This window comes from Carcharhinus amblyrhynchos, chromosome 10 (genome assembly GCF_965287045.1).
Source record: "Carcharhinus amblyrhynchos chromosome 10, sCarAmb.v2.hapA, whole genome shotgun sequence".
Taxonomy (NCBI): Eukaryota; Metazoa; Chordata; class Chondrichthyes; order Carcharhiniformes; family Carcharhinidae; genus Carcharhinus; species Carcharhinus amblyrhynchos.
In genome coordinates, this window is record NC_137333.1 from 69,370,430 (window position 1) to 69,388,951 (window position 18,522).

Genomic DNA, 18,522 nt, shown 5'->3' on the forward strand with positions numbered 1-18,522 from the left:
GATTCAGCACAAGATGCTGAGGATACATCTGAGACAACGAAGGAGGAAACTATTCAATCTTTTCTCCTGCTTAAAAGTCATGTTATCCAGGCCACCCTCACTGTAGAGTGTGCCAAGGATGCAGGCTTGGTGGACTCACAGTTGGGTGTTCTCAAGTCAAGTTCCACACTCTCACTCAATTTGAACTTAACAGCTCAATGCCCAGTGTTGACTGCAGCATCAAGTGAGATTGCTGGTGAATATGATATGTGAAGCTATCAACAATGTTCAGTATCAAATTGATTAATGGCAGTATGCATTTGGTTTCCTGATGCTGATAGTCAAACCAAACTCTTTAGAAGGCATGAGAGAGTGTTTGTTCCTTTGCCACTGAAGATAATCCTCAGTATGGAATGCTAGAGCAGCATCGTCAGCGTAGACCAACTCTGGTGAGGACCTTATGCACCTTGGATCTCAAGCAAACAATGTTGAACAGCTTTCCATCAATTATGGTATGTAAATAGACACACTGATTCCATAAACAGGTCATCTACAGAAGACTGTGCCACCTCTAAAGAGGTTTGCTAATGGACCTGCTCTCTTTTTGATCCCTCACTACATGCCCCTAGCAATCCTTGGGCAAAGGATATCGTAGCAACATTATAACCAGTAGCCAATGGTTCACAGCCTGTTGGACTATTACCAGCTCTTACTATGTACATTCACAGCTTTTTCACTAGGAGCCATCTTTAGTTGATGACAATGGACTACTTGGCTTCAATGACAGGTTCCACCATAACGATGAAACCTTGAGCCAGTCTGCACTAAAGCAGCAAGTGCAGGAAGTTGGGGATTGTGGATGGCATCTTGTTCCATTTTGCTTCTGCAATCAGATGTGGGGAATACTGGACAATCAAGTCTAGGAACTATCTAGGTAGGCAGTGTGGTTGACATTTCTGCTTTGAAAGTTGCATTCCAACTCTGGTTCACACCAGGGAGTGACCTATACTACAGTAAGCACTGCGGTAGATGTGTGTGTGGACAATGCTATCCAGAGAGTTGTGTCAGGTGATGATCAGACCCAGTTGGTGTCAACGCCCAGGTCTTGGATTTCTCCAGGACACCTTCTGGCATGGTTTGTTCTGAAAAGTGTTAGCAACATAAAGCTTGTGGTAACAGCAAAACTCAAGTAGTCTCTGTTCTTTTTTCCTTTCCCAGTTCATAATGTCCATGACAGTGGGACTGTATGTCATGGTACAGGTCCACTCTGAGTTGAAACCCCCCAGTAGGTAACGGTATTCTGACTTAGGAATTCTGCTAATAGCTGTATCATTCTCCCGATGGACATCTGCCTTTGAAATGGAGCACAGCATTGGATCAGATACATGAGGTTAACCATTCTACGTCTGGGAGTTAAGCTCCTACCAGTTACTCCGAAGCTTTAGCCTGAGGCCACGGGGGACCCAGTTTCCATGAACCACATTAACAAGGAACAGCTAAGGACTTGCTAACGGAGGCACTATGCCCCGGCAGTTGAAGGCTGACACATTTGGCTCTCTTTTTCACATTGTTGCCAGCCAGCAATGTGGGCTGAAAATTAAAAGCAAACTGGCAGACAAAAGCAGAAAGCACGCCAATTCTCTTGACTCACACACTGCACATATCACACCGATCTATTGGACACACAGGTTTTGAAAAATGGAAGTCAGTTACAAATCTTTATAACACAAAATTGCTGAACTGAAATTCAACACCATAGATAAAACAGGCTAAAAGTTTTTGATCTGAGGAAAGTCACATGCCCAAATCTAATATCATTATTTATCAGTAACTCTCACCACCTTTTACAGATGCATCATAGAAAGCATTCTCTGGTTCTATCACGATTTGGCATGGCTCCTGCTCTGCCCAAGATCGCAAGAAACTACAAAAGGTCGTGAATGAAACCCAGTCCATCATGCAAACCAGCCTCCCACCCATTGCCTCTGCCTTGGCAAAGCAGCCAGCATAATTAAGGACTCCATACACCCTGGACATTCTCTCTTCCACCTTCTTCCAACAGGAAAAAGGTACAAAAGTCTGAGGTCATGTACCAAACAACTCAAGAACAGCTTCTTCCCAGCTGCCAGACTTTTGATTGGACCTATCTTGCACTAAGTTGATATTTCTCTACATCCTACCTATGACTGTAACACTACATTCTGCACACTCTTCTTTCTTTCTCTACGAACGGTATGCTTTGTCTTACAGCGCGCAAGAAACAATACTTTTCACCGTATACAGAGACATGAGACAAAAATAAATCAGATCAGTAATAACCACCTCACACTTTTAAAATATCACTGTCGTTTCCAAAGGTATGTCTGTTTCCCATACAATTACACAGTTATGTTAGTCTCTATTAGTTTCATTCAAAATGTACACTCTTGGTGCATTTTCCTGCAGCAATAAGCTGCTCTTTCAAGGAAACATTGAATGAGTTATTACAGTTTTTATACTGAACATAGAACACTACAGCACAAACAGGCCCTTCGGCCCACAAGTTACACTGATCATATCCCTACCTACCAGGCCTATCTATAACCCTCAATTCCATTAAATCCCATGTACTCATCCAGAAGTCTCTTAAAAGACCCCAATGAGTTCGCCTCCACCACCACCGATGGCAGCCAATTCCATTCACTCACCACCCTCTGAGTGAAAAACTTACCCCTGACCTCTCCTCTGTACCTACTCCCCAGCACCTTAAACTTGCGTCGTCTCATGGCGACCATTTCAGCCCTGGGAAATAGCCTCCAAGAATCCACCCTATCTATACCTCTCAACATCTTAAAACCTCTATCAGGTCACCTCTCAATCTTCATCTCTCCAGGGAGGAAAGACCTAGCTCCCTCAACCTATCCTCATAAGGCATATCACCCAATCCAGGCAACATCCTTGTAAATCTCCTCTGTACCCTTTCAATAGCTTCCACATCCTATATGTATATTTGGTACTAGATTATGAAAAATGCATGATGGTCACTAACATGTTACTCACAAACAGATTTTGAATGCAAAGACCATTAGACCTGTAGGAAATTTGTAGTGGGCTGCAATTCTTTTCCATTGAAGAACTCAACAGAGCATTATGAAGGGTTACTCTACAGGAAGGACATAACCACAAAACAGTTTATTGCTTCACATGTTCTGGAAATGACAACTTTATAAACTCCCATGTTTACACGTCAAAATATATAGTACTTTTCACATCTAACAGGCGACTCCTGTGCTACCCATGATCCTTACGAAGGATAATTTCAGCCTGTAAATGTGCTTGTGGCTTTACCAGCGGGCTGCACCTCCATGCCAGAACACATCATATCTTGAGGTGAAGATATATAAAACTTTCTTATATTGCCTATCATTTTAATGCAGACCTATGCTAGCAGTCCCATAGCTAAATGTTTTATTATACTGATGCAGTGCAAGTTCTGTCATGAGATTTTCCATGTGGAAATCTTCCCTTTTCCTCAAAAGGAAAGAAAATGCAGCTATATAAAACTTGGGTCAGGACACATTTGGAGTATCACATGCAGGCCTGGTCTCCACATCACCAGAAGGACACGGAAGCTTTGGAGAGAGTGCAAAGATGGTTCATCAGGATGTTGCTTGGTCTTGAGGTGTTGGCTACGAGGAGGGATTGAATAAACTAGGATTGTTTTCACTGGAAAACAGAAGCTGAGGGGAGACATGATAGAGATCTACAAAATTACAAGAGGCATAGACAGAGGCTTTTTCCCAGCGTGGAAGTATCAGTTACAAGGGGGAACAGGTTCAAGCTGAGAGGGGGAAAGTTTAAGAAAGATGTATGGGGGTTATTTTTCCAGGTAGAGAATGGTGGGTGCCTGGATCACGCTGCCAAAGGATGTGGTGGAAGCAGGCACATTAGCAACATTTAAGAGGTAACTGGATGGGTACATGAATAGGGAGTGAATAGAAGGACTGAGTAAGGGTAGAAGGATTTTTTTAAGTTTAGTTTGGGTATCAAGATCAGCATGGGCTTGAAGGGCCAAAGGGCCTGTTCCAGTACTGCTCTTTGTTCTTTTAAAATCTGAGTAATCATAAAATAGAACAATACAGTAGGCTGTTCTGCCCTTTGGATCTGTACAAGCTCTTTCAAACAATAATCAATTAATCCCCAATTCCCGGCAACATTTTTCAGTTAATTATCCAGTTCCCTTTTGGAAACTTGAATTGAATAATGCAATGTGTCTCCTCATTTTCTACCAGGCCGTTATGGATTGATTAATCTGTTTGGGAGCTATAGTTGAACTCCTCTTTTCAATCAAGGAATGAAGTGCAACAATAAGGAAGTAAAGAAGAAATTATGAAATAGTGGATGTGGAAAAGGATTTGATTTACCTGGATAGTGTTCTGGACTTAAGTGCTTTGCTTATCACCAAAGAGGGTGCCGACTGTCGTCTCTGGGTCAGACTCTTCATTATCTGCAGGTAAAAGTGAAAAGATAACAATGATTCATGCATGCGAATTGTATTCATTTGTCCTCAACATGGGGAGAAAGTAATAATGTTTGTTTATCCTATAGCAAGCTTCTGTCAATTAGTTATGGCATGATGAGTTCTGAGAAAAGACACTGCTACATGAAGCATCTGCTAGTTAAAAGCTGGTGCGCAGTAATCTGTCAGATTTCTGACTAAAAGCTGCATATGATAGATTGTCTGTTCCTCTAGTTCAACCACATTTCCATCTAAATAACCCCAGAACATGAATCACCTTTTCTAAAAGGTAAACTACCCCATGGCCAAGATCATCTGGCTCAGAACTGTGACATCGCACCTTACTTGTGTGACACATTAATGGAGCAATCTTTTATACCACAGAATGGTAGCTTATGAATAAACACACCTCACAACTACTTGCACATTGGATTCCCATTCTTAAAAAAGGTTCATCAGGGAATTGCCTACAGCGGAGAATAGAAAGTTAGAGGTGCAGTTATGCTCGGGTTATCTGGCATGCATCTATCAGCTGGTTATTGATCAGTATTGGCAAAGATCTGGCCACAGATTACTTGCCGACCTTTCAGATTAAGAAGTTGAACAGTTCAGAGAAGACAAATGAAAGAGGAAAAATAGCTTTAGGATGAAGAAATCTGCATAATGTATGATCACCCCCCCCCCCCCCCGCATAAATGCTTCAAGAGAGAGGTAGGAGGTGTGAAATAAAACAAACCTTCAAAGAAAAATAATAACTGTGTGTCCATTAATATGGTAGCTAATTCTAGCCAGGTTTCTATCATGTTGCTGCAACTATATAAAAAGTGATAGCAATATTAGATTGAATCTTATTACAAGGCTGCTTACTATAGGGGATTGTGGAGCTTTTTACAAGTAATTTAAACAGATTATGTTGACAGATGGTAGGGATATTCCCTGCCTAAGCTTAGAGAGACTAAGTAGCCGCATTTCACGCTCCAGTTTCACAAGGAAGGATTCTTAATTAATTTATTCAAAGGCTTCTAAACATGACAAATTTTACAAAGTTCGATTTACTAATGATTGTACATCTAATCTCTCTCCAAATAGTCAAAAAAGAAACTAACATGCCTAATGGATTTTCCAGTTTTTTTAAAAGCATAAATTCATAGTATTTAACATTTAGAAATACGGGAATTAAAAGAAATAATTATCTAGTCAATTATTAGACAAATATCAAGCAACAATGTTCATCTATAACAAACACCTTCTTAACGATGAAAATTACCAATGTGATGCTGCACCTTATCGGGCTATGGTGAATCAGAGAACAGCAGGCACTACTGAATTCCGTTAGTTACTGCTTTACATCCATTTTTAGGAGAACCCACATCAAGATTTTTATTTAACAACATTAAACAAAACATTTTATCCAAACATGTTGATGTTCTCACCAGATTTGCTGACTTAGTTCAACATTTAAGAGTCAGCACCATCATAACAGACGAAGATCTTCTTCTATAGGTTGGCAAACTGCTGCCTCAGTGCCAGGGACTTGATTTCAATTCCAACCTCGGGTGTTTGTCTGTGTGGAATTTGCACATTCTCCCTGTACCTGCATGGGCTTCCTCTGGGTGCTCCGGTTTCCTCCCACACTCCAAAAGATGTGCAGGTTAGGCTGATTCGTCCCTAAGTGTCCCAAGATATGTAGGTTGTAGGGGATTAGTGGGGTAAATACATGGAGTTACGAGGATAGGGTCTGGGTCAGATGCTCTGTCGGAGAGTTGGTCCAGACCCAATGGGCCAAATGGCCTCCTTCTGCAGTGTAGGAATTCTATGATACTGTAAAGATCTATACCAATGAAGTAGCTACTACTGCCACAGTAAGGCACATCCTTGATTGTTACTACATCAATGTGTTCAAATCACCATACTCAGTCAGTGCACATATTAGGACCCTCATTGTATTTTAAATCAGATATTTTTCTGTTACGTTTGATTTTTTTGATGAAAGTTGCTTTCATATATATGTGATCTGGCAATAGTTACAATTGCCAATCAAGGTATGGGAGCTTCTTAAAGTTAAAGTTTAGTTATTAGTCACAAGTAAGGCTTACATTAACACTGCAATTAGATTACTGTGAAATTCCCCAAGTCATCACACTCTGGTGATTGTTTGGGTCAATTCACCTAACCAGCACATCTTTCAGACTGCGGGAGGAAACCGGAGCACCTGGAGTAAAGCCACGCAGACATGGGGGAGAATATGAAAACTCGACACAGACTGTGACCCAAGCTGTGAATCAAATCCAGGTCCCTGGTGCCATAAGGCAGCAGTGCTAACTGCTATGCTGCCCAACTTTTTCTTGACAGGACAGATCTCAGATTTGATCCCTGATCTATATCAACTTAATTCATTTCTGCTGGTGTCATTTTCAAAAGAGAAAAGAATTGGCATTCTTTTACATTATTCGCAACCTCAGAGCCACATCAATTAGTTATTCCTAAAGTGTTAACAATGTTGTGTAGTTAGGAGTGCTCCAGTTGTTCTCACTGCTTTTGAATTAGGCAAGGAAAATCTGGGAGTTCTTACTGATGATAGCAATCCAATTACTTCAGGTCGGAAGTATCCATATGTAGATGTCAAATGAGGAAAAGATTGGATTTGGCTACAATGTCCATGCAGTTGAATAGTCCATTGACTCAAATGTCAACTGAGTTGCCATAGAACCATTATTAGCAATAACTGTGTGTATTTAGTTTGTAAGCCTACGGCCTCTGCTCTTTGCAGCCAGTTCCTGCCAGTTATTGAGCACGTTACGGATGAGGAACAGAGGTGAGTGTCACCCATACAGATTAGCATATTGGCAACAGGGTTTTCAACAAACTGAATTTTATACAGAGTAAGCAATGGGAGATCAGTCAGAGGAGAACTGGAATAATCAAGTCACAAGTCCCACTCATCTACCATTCTGGGTTTACATCAGGAGTAGGTCTCCCAATGTTTCCAATTTAAAATTCTCAATCTTGCATGGGCATTCCTTAATGGGGCTTTGTTCTTCCCAGCCTGTGCAACCTCTTCCAGTTCAATGCCCCCAGTACTCTGGGTTCCACCAACTCTGACTCCTTGTGTCCTCTTTTCCCTTAATATTGGCAGCTGCATTTCCATAGCATGTTTCTCAATATAGATTCCTACTTTCAAAAAAAAAGACAAGTGGATGTTTTTGACAGGGTAGTTACATTCACATTTCTACAGTAAAGATAGACAACATAGTTTACAGCCTTGTATAAAATACCAGACAATATGAATATCAAATTATGCATGCATACTTTTAGATTTTTAAAGTTAAAAGCCCATTTTTAACACTTCTACTACTTCACAAGGGTAATAAGCTCTTCTTTCTCAATGTGATTGAGGTTGTCAGGATGAATTAATCCCATCAGCTGGAAGGTCAAACTTAGCTGTTAGAGAAAAAGCACCACAAAAACGAATGGGACTAAAGCTTGACAAGTCCCACGCACCAGATGATCTGCATCCTAAGGTCTCAAATGCTGCAGAAACTGGATGCGTTGATTGTTCTCTTCCAAAATTTTGGAAGGATCCTAGAGGATTGAAAAACTGCAAATGCAACACCACTAAGAGAGACAAGGAAGCAGAAGCTACAGGGCAGTTAGCCTAACGTCTGCCATTGGGAAAATGCTGGAATCCATTATTTAGGACAAGACATTTAGAAAATCTTAATACAATAGAGTTAACGTTATTGTGTGAAAGGGAAATCACGTTTGATAAATTAAAATTCTTTGAGGATGTAACAAGCAGGGTGGATAAAGAGGAACAATTAATGTATTTGGACTCTCAAGTCATTCAATAAGGTGTCACATAAATGGTTGCTGTCCAAGAGCTCATGATACAGAGATAACAATTATGGATTGAGGTTTGCTTAACTAAAAGAAAGGGCATATACTTAAGTAGGTCATTTTCAGGTTTGTAATTTGTGTGCCACAGTGATCACTGCTGGAGCTACATCAATGACTTGGGTGAAGAGATGAACATATTGTAGCCAAATGTGTTGACATTGCCCCGAAAGGCGAGGGGAAGGGGGAAAAGGAGGAGAGCTGAAATAAACAAGTAGAAAAATGGAAGTGAGAGAGAAGGATGATAAAATGGACAAATGAGATAAAACAAAATAAATGGAAATGGGGTGAAGGCGGAAGGGAGAATTCATGCTCTGATTTTGTTGAACTCAATGTTCAGTCCAGAAGGCTGTAAAGTGCCCAACCAGAAGAGGGAACACTTCAACAGCTTCCACTTCTATCCCCACCCCCAAATCCCCCTTTCAAGGCAACCGCTACATTCCTCATTTACACTCCCTTTGGCCCGGTCCACCAATACCCTTCCACCTTCATACTATAAATCTCTGCTGATTCTCCTCGCTCTCAGCTCTGACAAAGAGTTATCTAGGCTCAGAATGTTGGCTCTATTCTCTCCCCATAGATGCTGTCAGACTTGCTGAGATTTTCCAGCATTTTCTGTTTTTGTTTCATAAAGCTACAACTCTACATATCCATAGAAGTACAAGTTGCAATCTATGCCAGCAAGACACAAAAGAGAACAGCAAAGACATCATGCAAGTTGGACAGCTTTCACCAGCATTGCCTATGAATATCCTAGACTACAAGAAGAGACAGCATCACCAACGAAGAGCAAAGAGGCAACTAAGACTGGCAGGATATGGGTGTATGTCCCACAAGAATGACAATAAAATCATCAAATAAAAAAAAAGGAGCCAGCCAATGAAGACCTGGTGAAGTCCATTTAAGGGGAACCTTTACGAGCAGGACACCACCTAGACGGGAGCAAAATAAATTTCAATAGACTGAAGTCAACGGTGGAGTCTTTCTGCGCATCAGTTTAAGAAAGACAGTCAGGAAAGTGGAGTTGAGGACACAGGCATATTCTTAGAGAATTGCAAAACAGGCTTTAGGGGCTCAATGGCCTATTGTGCTCCTACTTGAACATTTTTCTCCTATAGTTGATTGCACACAAACACAGCAGGAAAACCAGAACAGAGAAAATTTAAGTTCATTTGGCAATACAAGTCTCAGTCATTAATGATTTTGTTTTTAGTGTCTCTCTCTCTGGAGAAGTTGCATATCACAAATAGATTTATAAATGAAACTACTAAAGCTTTGAATTATACTCAAAAATTTCAGAAGCTATTAACTGATTGAAATTGAATTTTTGAGAGGTAATGATGGATATTTCCTACTTATTACTGTGTTATAAACATTGTCACAACATTGGTGGAATTGCCACTATTTGGAAATGGTAATTAATGCACTGAAATTCTTACTTTTAGGGTTTTGTTATACTGTGCTGCTACAATCTATCCCGTCAAGTCCCCTTAATCTCCAATGAATACAGGCTCAACCTTTTCTTGTGGTGTGGATCACTGACTGTGCATGAGCGTCAATCAGGTTCAAAACGTAATCAAAAGGACTCAGATTGCTGGCCTTTTATGTGAAAGGAGTTGGAATTCGAAAAGTGAAGAAGTGATGCTGCAGTTGTACAGAGCCTTGGTCAAACAACATCTGGAGTTCTTCAGTTTTGGATGCAGAACCTCAGGGGGAAAAAAAATGCATCAGCCTTAGGAGTACAGCATAGATTCACCAGAATGATATCAGGGTTTAAAAGGTTTCAATTATGAGACAGTGACATAAACTTCATTCCAGAACATTGAGAACTGCAATTTTGAGGGAGTGCTGCACTGTCAGAGATGTTGTCTTTCAAATGTAAAAGTTAAACCAACATCCCATCTGTCTTCTCTGGTGAACGTAAAAGATCACATGACATTACTTCATAGGAGAACAGGCGAGTTATTCTTGATGCCTTGGCCAATATTTACATAAGAACACAAGAAATAGGGTCATAAGCAAGCTATGTGATGCCTCAAACCTGCTTCAATATGCAAGATTATGGCTGATTCAACTGTGGCCTCAATTCAACTTTCCAGCCTGCCCCACATAGCCCTCATCTTCCTTGCTGATCAAAAATCTTTTTAACTCAGCTTTGAATATATTAAATGATCCAGTGCTCTCTGTGATAAGGCCCCTTTGCATCTTAAAATGGGAGTTCCCTTATTTTTAAAGCTAGTTCTTGATTCCCAACAAGAGAAACATCCTCTCAGTGTCTCCTGCACCAAATCCCTTCAGAACTCTAAAATGTTTCAATAAGATCACCTCTCTCAATCTTTTAAATTCCAATAATTATCAGCCCTAACTGCTAAAACTTTACTCAGAAGACAACCCCTTCAATAAGTTTGCAAAAAACACAAATATTAGCTGCTGGTTAACAATGAGGTTGAGTGTCTTGAGCTGCAGGAAGATGTAAAGAGGATGATCAAATGGGGAGACAAAGTTCAACTCTGAAAAAAGTGAGAGATGATACAATTGGGAAGGAGTAATTTGACAAGAAAGTATTCAATGAACAAAAGTTCTGAGGAACAAAGCAACCCTGGCATGTTTGTCCATAAATCTCTGAAGGCAGAAGGGCCTGTTAGTGGAATGGTGAAAAAGATATATGAGACACTTGCCTTTATCAATCAAGGCATATATTACAAAAGCAAGGAGGTTGTGTTGGAGCTGCATAGAACTTTGTTGCGACCACAGCTGGATTGCTGCATACAGTACATTATAGGAAGAATGTGACTGCACTGGAGAAGGTGCAAAGGAGATTCACTAGGATAGTGCCTGGAATGGAACATTTAAGTTAGACAGAGAGGTTGGATAGGCTTGGGTTGTTTTCACTAGAGCAGAGAAGACTGAGGAACGACCTGAGCAAGGTGTACAATATTAAGATGGGCATGAACTGGGTAGATAGGAAGCAGCTGTTCCCTTTAGTTGAAGGGTCAGTGACAAGGGAATAGAGTGATGAGAGAGTGGTGATAGTCTGGAATGTGCTGCCTTGGAGGGTGATAGAGGTGAGTTGCCTCACATTCTTTTAAAAATACCTGGATGAGAACTTGTCACATCATAACATTCAAGGCTATGGGCCAAGTGCTGGTAAATGGGATTAGGTGAGTTAGGTAGTTTTCATGTGTTGGTGTAGACTCTTGGGCTAAAGGGCCTCTTCTGCAGTGTATTATTCTGTGAAGTAAGGAGACCACAACTGCGTACAATACACTAGGTGTAGCCTCACCAATGTTGTATGCAAACGTAGCAACTTTTATAATCCACCATCCACACTGTTCCTTGCAAGAAAGGCCAACCAACACCTCCAAAACACATGATTGAGTAATTATCATATTTCTACTTGGGGAGCTAACAGTGAATAAATTGATTGCTGTATTTCCTACATGACAACAATAGCCAAACTTCAATAGTATTTTATTTCCTGTAAGTGCATTAGATTGCTCTGCAATCATAAAAGGTGCCAAGAAAATGCAAGACTTTCTTTTCTTTTGATCTAACTGAACCATGGAAAATGATCAAGGATTTTGAGAGAATACAGAGAAACAAATTCCTCTAGTGGAGGAACCCAGAAAAGAGGACATTACCTGAGAATTAGAGACAAGCCATTTAGGAGTGAAATCAGGAAGCACTTTTTCAGTGGAAATCTAGAAACTGTTTACCCAAAAGGTGATGCAAATTGGGTCAACTGAAATTTTCAGGAGAAAGGTGGATGGAGTCTTACTGGGTAAGGGTCTCACAGGAAATGAAGCAAAGGTGAATAAATGAAGTTGAGATACATGATCTAATTAAAGCGTTGGAACAAGCTCCAGAGGCTGAATGACCTATGTGAATTACAGTGCCAAGTTATATTCCATAATTTATTTTCCTTTTAGTTATGCACACACCTAGTAGTGAACTTTTTTAGCATTGTGTAGTAATCAGGTAAAGAGTCCATACCGTCTACATCAAAACTAATCATAATTTGGAGATGGATATGAAAAATTGAATTAGTAAACTGTAAGATTCCTTCCTCTATGTTCTTGGAAAACATAGTCCCAAAGTTCCTAGCTTGGAGGGAGTGTTAAGCCTCACCTCAATTAGGGAGGGTTTGGAATTTAGAGTGAACACCAGTTATATACTGGGATCCTTCTTCATTTGGTTTAACCTTTCAAAACCCATTTGGGGGGCCACCAGCAGATCTTCATGGCCTAAACAAGCCTGTTGGGGGAGAGTTCATTCACTACCTCAGGCACCTTTGCCTTTGAAAGATCTTGGTGGAACACACACCAGGACATTTACCTCTGCAAAACTTTGTGGAAATGTTTAAGCACCTTTTCTGGAGACAAATGGCTCCCTTTTGGAGCTGAAGGCTGAAAAATATTACTTACTTATCTGGGGCTAGACAGGGCCTCAGTCAGGACATTGTGGGCTACTGCATCTTAGCAGGTGCTGTTCATTTGCCCTTGCAGATGTTAGTAGCCCATGCCACTTATACAAATGATTTCATCCTTGGGATTTGGGGAGGTTTATTTGCCATGGAGCCAGGAATCTACCCTACCATAAGTCATACAAGTGACTGAATTAGTGAATAACCATTAAAGGCTTATGTTTTTGAGCATTTTAATGTGTTTTATTTTCCAGGTGAGGTGCAGGAATTAATGTTGGGAATAGTAATGGGCAGAGATGCCAAATTTTAATGGTAAAGAATTTTATTACTTTAACTTTAGTCCATATAATGATATTTAAGCCTATAGACTTAGTTTTATAATTAAAGCGTACTTAAGTGCCAATTACTTGGGGTATCGTAAGAATGACTGATTCCTTCTTACTGATTCAGAGTTTACATTCCTAAAGTACTGAAGAGAAACCCCAAACTTGAATCATCTCTCCATAGAATGCTCCTACACTAATTACTTTCCAAATCTGTTGTACCTTTCACACAGTAAAAAAAAATTGAAAATAATGCATTTTTAAATGTGATGGTTGCAGCTATTAGTTGTGATGTAGATTTTTGACAGCTTTCCTTCACCTGGTCTGATCTCATCTTGTTGCTTACTGATTGGTGGCACAGTGGTTAGCACTCCTGCCTCACAGCACTGGGGACCCGACTTCAATTCCGGCCTCTGTGTGCAGTTTGCACTTTCTCCCTGTGCCTGTGGGGGTTTCCTCCAGGTGCTCTGGTTTCCTCCCACAGTCCAAAGATGTGCAAGTTAGGTTGATTGGCCATGCTAAATTGACTCTAGTGTCAGGAGATTAGCAGGACAAATATGTGGAGTTATGGGAGTAGGGCTTGGGGAGGATGGTGACTGTGAGATTAGACTCGATGGGCTGAATAGCCTCCTCCTGCACTGTAGGGAATCCATGGATTGTATGATAGAAAATCTCAGTTTTGAAAGTATTGTATCTTTTGAGGCAATTCTTTTCAGCTTTTCTTGATGTGCTGAATCACAGAGGAACATGCTCTGTTTTCTATTTTTTTAAAAATCTGGAACAAATCCCTAATCATAAAGTACTCCATTTTTGCTGTCTACATCTATATTACGATCAACTGTACAAAACAGTTTCTTAACTAATGCAAAACATTTTCTTTCAAACTTGGTTTCCTCATGCTTTAATGAGATAAGAAAAATCTAATTACTACAAAGCAACTCCTGGAAGAGTCTCCCCAATAAATACAAGTTACTTGGGGCCTGGAATTTAACTTTAGTTTTAATGCTTTAACACAAGGTTCTAATTATTGTGCAATCCTGCACTGTCTTCACACGGATACAGCATTATAAAAGGGCCTAAGGAAAAGGAGTAAGTCTCCTCCCCCAAAGCCTGCTCATCAATTCAATTAGGTCATGGTAGTCCATAGCATATCCCTAGTTACATCCCACTCTCAATGCCTTATCCCTTGACACATTAAAAATCATGAAATGGACTGATCTTTCATTTTACTGAGATGTTGATCTCTCAACTGCTATTACGTATGCTGAATACTATTGAGCAGAGTCCAAAATAAAGTCAATGGAAACATTGCCCCAGAGTCGCCCAATGATAAGAACAACTTTGGTGGATTTAGTCACTTGCCGATTGTAAAATACACTGTGCGCGCACGTGTGGTCCTAGCAGTAATGGGCGTGAGGAGAGATAGATCAATAATATTAAAGTTGCAGCAATTTTCATTGAAAGTTTAGTGGGAAGTATTCCAGTAAGCAAAGAATATTCAATCACCACCCAGCCAATAGGTCATTTCAGTCATCTCTCAGAAGAATTTGTTCTGATTCATGGTATCACATAGGGGACAGCAGGTGAAGATTAAAGGGATATAAAATTAATGGGAGGGTAACAAATTGGATTAAAGACTGGCTTGAAGGGTGGAAACAGAGAGTAGGATTAAGGTACTTTGCTCAATGGATGGCAGAGGGTAACAGTGCCCCACAGAGCTTTTTTTTTAAAAAAAAACTTCTGTTCACAGAATACATCAATGATTTGGAATCCAAGTTTGATTTTCAGATGAGATTCTAATACAGGCACAAATAATTCTAAGATTCAAAGTAAACGTCAAGGAGTTACTGAGAAGATGATGAAATGAGCAAAGGTGGAATTTGAAACCAGTGTGAAAGGCTGAATTTTCATTTTTAAAGAAGTATAATGATTATACTTTGAATGGGAAAAGCAGAGTGAAGTGGAAGGACAAGGGGATTTAACACAATAAAAGTAGCCCCTAAAATGAATAATGCTATAATGTAATACCTTTTACTGGGTTTATGGTAAACTATACATGGTGGCACAGTGATTAGCACTGCTGCCTCACAGGGACCCAGGTTCAATTCCAGCCTCAGGTCACTGTCTGTGTGGAGTTTGCACATTCTCGTCCTGTCTGCATAGGTATCCTCCAGATGTTCTGGTTTCCTCCCACAGTCCAAAGATGTGCGGGTCAGGTTGATTGGCCATGCTAAATTGACCCAGAGATATTAGCAGGACAAATACATGGGGTTACAGGAATAGGGCCTGGGTGGTATTGTGGTTGGTTCAGACTCGATGGGCCAAATGGCCTCCTTCTGCACAGTAGGGATTCTATGACCTTTTATGTTCATACAGAATTATAAAAGGTAAGATATATTGATGAATTATTAAGAAACCTTAGTAATACTACAATTGAGGGTAGAGTGTGTAGTTTTGAACTCCACAATTTTGACATGTCAAGATTATAATAATAGTACAGCACAATTTCACAAGCATGGTGTCTGCAATGAGGAAACACAAATATGAAAATAGACTTGTAAAATTGTACAGAGGAAGTTAAAAGGGATCTGAAAGAGGTGTTTCGAATTACAAATGGATGGGGCACAGGAAATAGAAATGGAATCATTCCAGTCTTTGTCTTTTGATTCTAAATTATGTAAAGACAAGAATAGATTCAGGACAGATATTAGAAGTAACCTTCAATAAGGATTAAGTCATGGAACGCAGAACCAGAGTTAGTGATTGAAGGAGACAACATGCCAACGTTTAAGGACAGGTTAGATCGGGGACAGAGTCCAGATATGGGATGAGGACCATTCTCTATATTGCGGAAACACGACAAACCCAAAGGTTGGGCCAAACGCTGGTTTCATTTTATAGTAACTTCAGTTGTGTCGATGTGAAGAATGTAAATGTCATTCTTATGTTTAAAACGATATTACTTTTTCCCAATATAATTATTTTAGAAACAGTTCATGGAGCAAACGTTGACAAATCAGTCCAAAGGGAGGTTAAGCAATGCTAAACATCCCAGCAATGCATTGCTCACACTCCTCAGTCTCCGCCAAACTTGCGTTTACAATCAAGTTCCTATGAGAAAGTTTACACTGAGCCATGACCAGTCTGTCAGTCAGTTAGCGGGGCTCATCCTGATGGCTGCTCATGTGACTGCCTGCTTTACTATATCAAATATTAAAAATGCGAAATGTAGAATAAAACCGTACGTTAACTCACGATTAGCCCCTCTCCAGTAAGCACACAGCCCTTTCTCGAAAATATTAACTGACTGCGACATATTTGGGTCTTCAGCATCACAGATCAATCCCTTGAACAATTTGGTATTCCGCATTTGACTTGCTTGTTATCTAGGTAAATGTACTGAATTCAGGAGTCAATCGTTGTAGTTTGGCCAGATGTATTGTTCAGGTACTACTACTCAGCCAAAAGGGGAGTTGTTGTAATTATATAATCAATCATACCTCCACGGGAGCTACAAAATCACTCCCCCCAATGTGGAACCGAACCTCAAAACACTGCAGTTACCACGAAGTCTCTGACTTACCCTCTAGCAATTTCAGATCGATCATTCAAAATCCTCTCGACCATGAACCCGGACAAAAGTTCTTATTTTTTATACAAGTTCATCTCTTAGAACTAATTTCCAGCTGTCCAATAATTTGGAAAAGAAAAAGTGCTCTTGTTTGCCCCACACAATTACAGCTGACAATCAAGCAAATGCTTCAAACAACTCCACGGGCTACTGCTCTTTGAAATGAGCGCTCACCCTACCTGAGGCCAAATGACCCACTTGCGCTCGATTAGTGCCGGGACAATCCAATTATCAGCTGTTTGCAAAACCATTTTTGGATCAGAAGGCTCCCGGGCCACACATTGCTCCGTTATCAGTGATCTGAGCCTTGCCTGTGCTGGCCTGTCTCTCCCCCCAATTCAAGAGGGTGGACTATTTCCTACGTGAACAGGAGCCAGGAAATTAGTCAGAAGTGTTACTTTTTGCTCGCAAACATTTAAATTGTGTGTCTTACCGGCTGTCAGTGTTGATTTACTCATTTGTGTTGACAGCCCTCATAAGACAGACATACCAGAGAAGTTTACAATTCGAAATATTTGCTTTCATATCAGAATTTTAGTTGGTGTTTGTCGAATTATTGTTTGCACGAAGGACTGGTGAAACATTTTATGATCAGAGGAGTGAACTCGTCAATTCGCTGTGACTTTTATCTAAAGGCTCAATCAGCTGAGGCGAACATATTTATTTCGTCAACGCACGAGAAAATGGAAACAATTCCCTTTGTTTTGGGCAATATTTGAATAAATAAAACTGCAGCAAAACAATCACACGCGAATAATAATTATCCAGAACAACAAGTGTGTACTCGTCTGCAAAGAAAACGCTGAGGGGTGCCTCCTATCCTGTGGACAACGGGGTTTCCAGAAAGCAGCCCAATCCACATTTTGTACAGAGCATTGTTAAAATTCGCCGCTACCTTCTTGTCTTCTGTCCTGCCCGGTATTCGAGATTCACCCGTCAGGGAAGAAGAGCGGCTCTGACCGATGTTGTCTTGTTGAGGCGACATAGTTTGAAGATGTGTAATTCCTTAATCCCTCTCTGAATTCATTATGGGGACAAGGCAGATATTCACCAAGCGGAGATTCTTGGTGTTGTAGCTAACGGTAAGCTTCATTCGGGGAAAAAAAACGAGTCCCTCGCACACAAAGCAAGCTAATAGTCTCTGCAGAAGTTCTGAATTGCCTGGCTATCTGACGATCTTGTTATTAAATAAGCTTTGTTAAAGCTAGCGTCACTGCTTTACCATGGCTACTACTACTCTCGTCTCCAAGTATCCGGGTTCTGGGTCTTAAAGCCCACGGGTTACCTACACTGCTGTGCGCAGATATCAGATGGAAGTCTCTGCCTCTTGAACGTATGGACAGGCGCTCTCTAGAGACCCTGTCAATCACTGTTCATTCCTCCGCAACCCGCCTCACACATGCTCTGATTACAGAACTAAAGCTACCATAGCACCAAATACACTATTCCTCTTTATTTTTGCATTATTATCTTGACCGATAGAATCAATTCCTGTTGGATTAAATACTGCATGTAGTATTAACACATGCTTTCTCTGGATTCCTATATTAAGAATTGAAATCGTTGATAAATGGGGCTTAAAATAACGTTTTGGGAAGTACATCGTTGCAGAAATTAGAAAAGAGGGTTTATATATGTTATCATGTGTCCTGGCTCAGACAAGAAATAATCTAATTAGGTTTGTCTCACACTCACCACACCACACTCTTCAGAATTGTTGCCATGTAAACTTCTCCTCAAAAAGATCCATCCTCACCATGCACAGCTCAGTCTC

At 40.4% G+C, this 18,522-nt stretch overlaps 1 protein-coding gene across 3 annotated transcripts in view; it reads right to left on the reverse strand.

Moving 5' to 3' along the window:
• LOC145349038 (rho GTPase-activating protein 20-like) overlaps positions 1–18,006 on the reverse strand; it is a 94,039-nt gene extending 76,033 nt beyond the window's left edge. The window contains exons 1-2 of one of the 3 annotated variants that reach the window (XM_080197284.1): positions 17,644–18,006; positions 4,383–4,465 (exon numbers count right to left, since the gene is read on the reverse strand). In XM_080197284.1, coding sequence (XP_080053410.1) covers positions 4,383–4,465; positions 17,644–17,733 — 173 coding nt within the window. In that variant the 5' untranslated portion in view covers positions 17,734–18,006. Of the gene's footprint in view, positions 1–4,382; positions 4,466–16,700; positions 16,888–16,927; positions 17,285–17,643 lie in introns of those variants that run through there. The other 2 variants (XM_080197285.1, XM_080197286.1) reach the window with 2 other exon arrangements.
• Between the last annotated feature and the right edge of the window lie 516 nt (positions 18,007–18,522).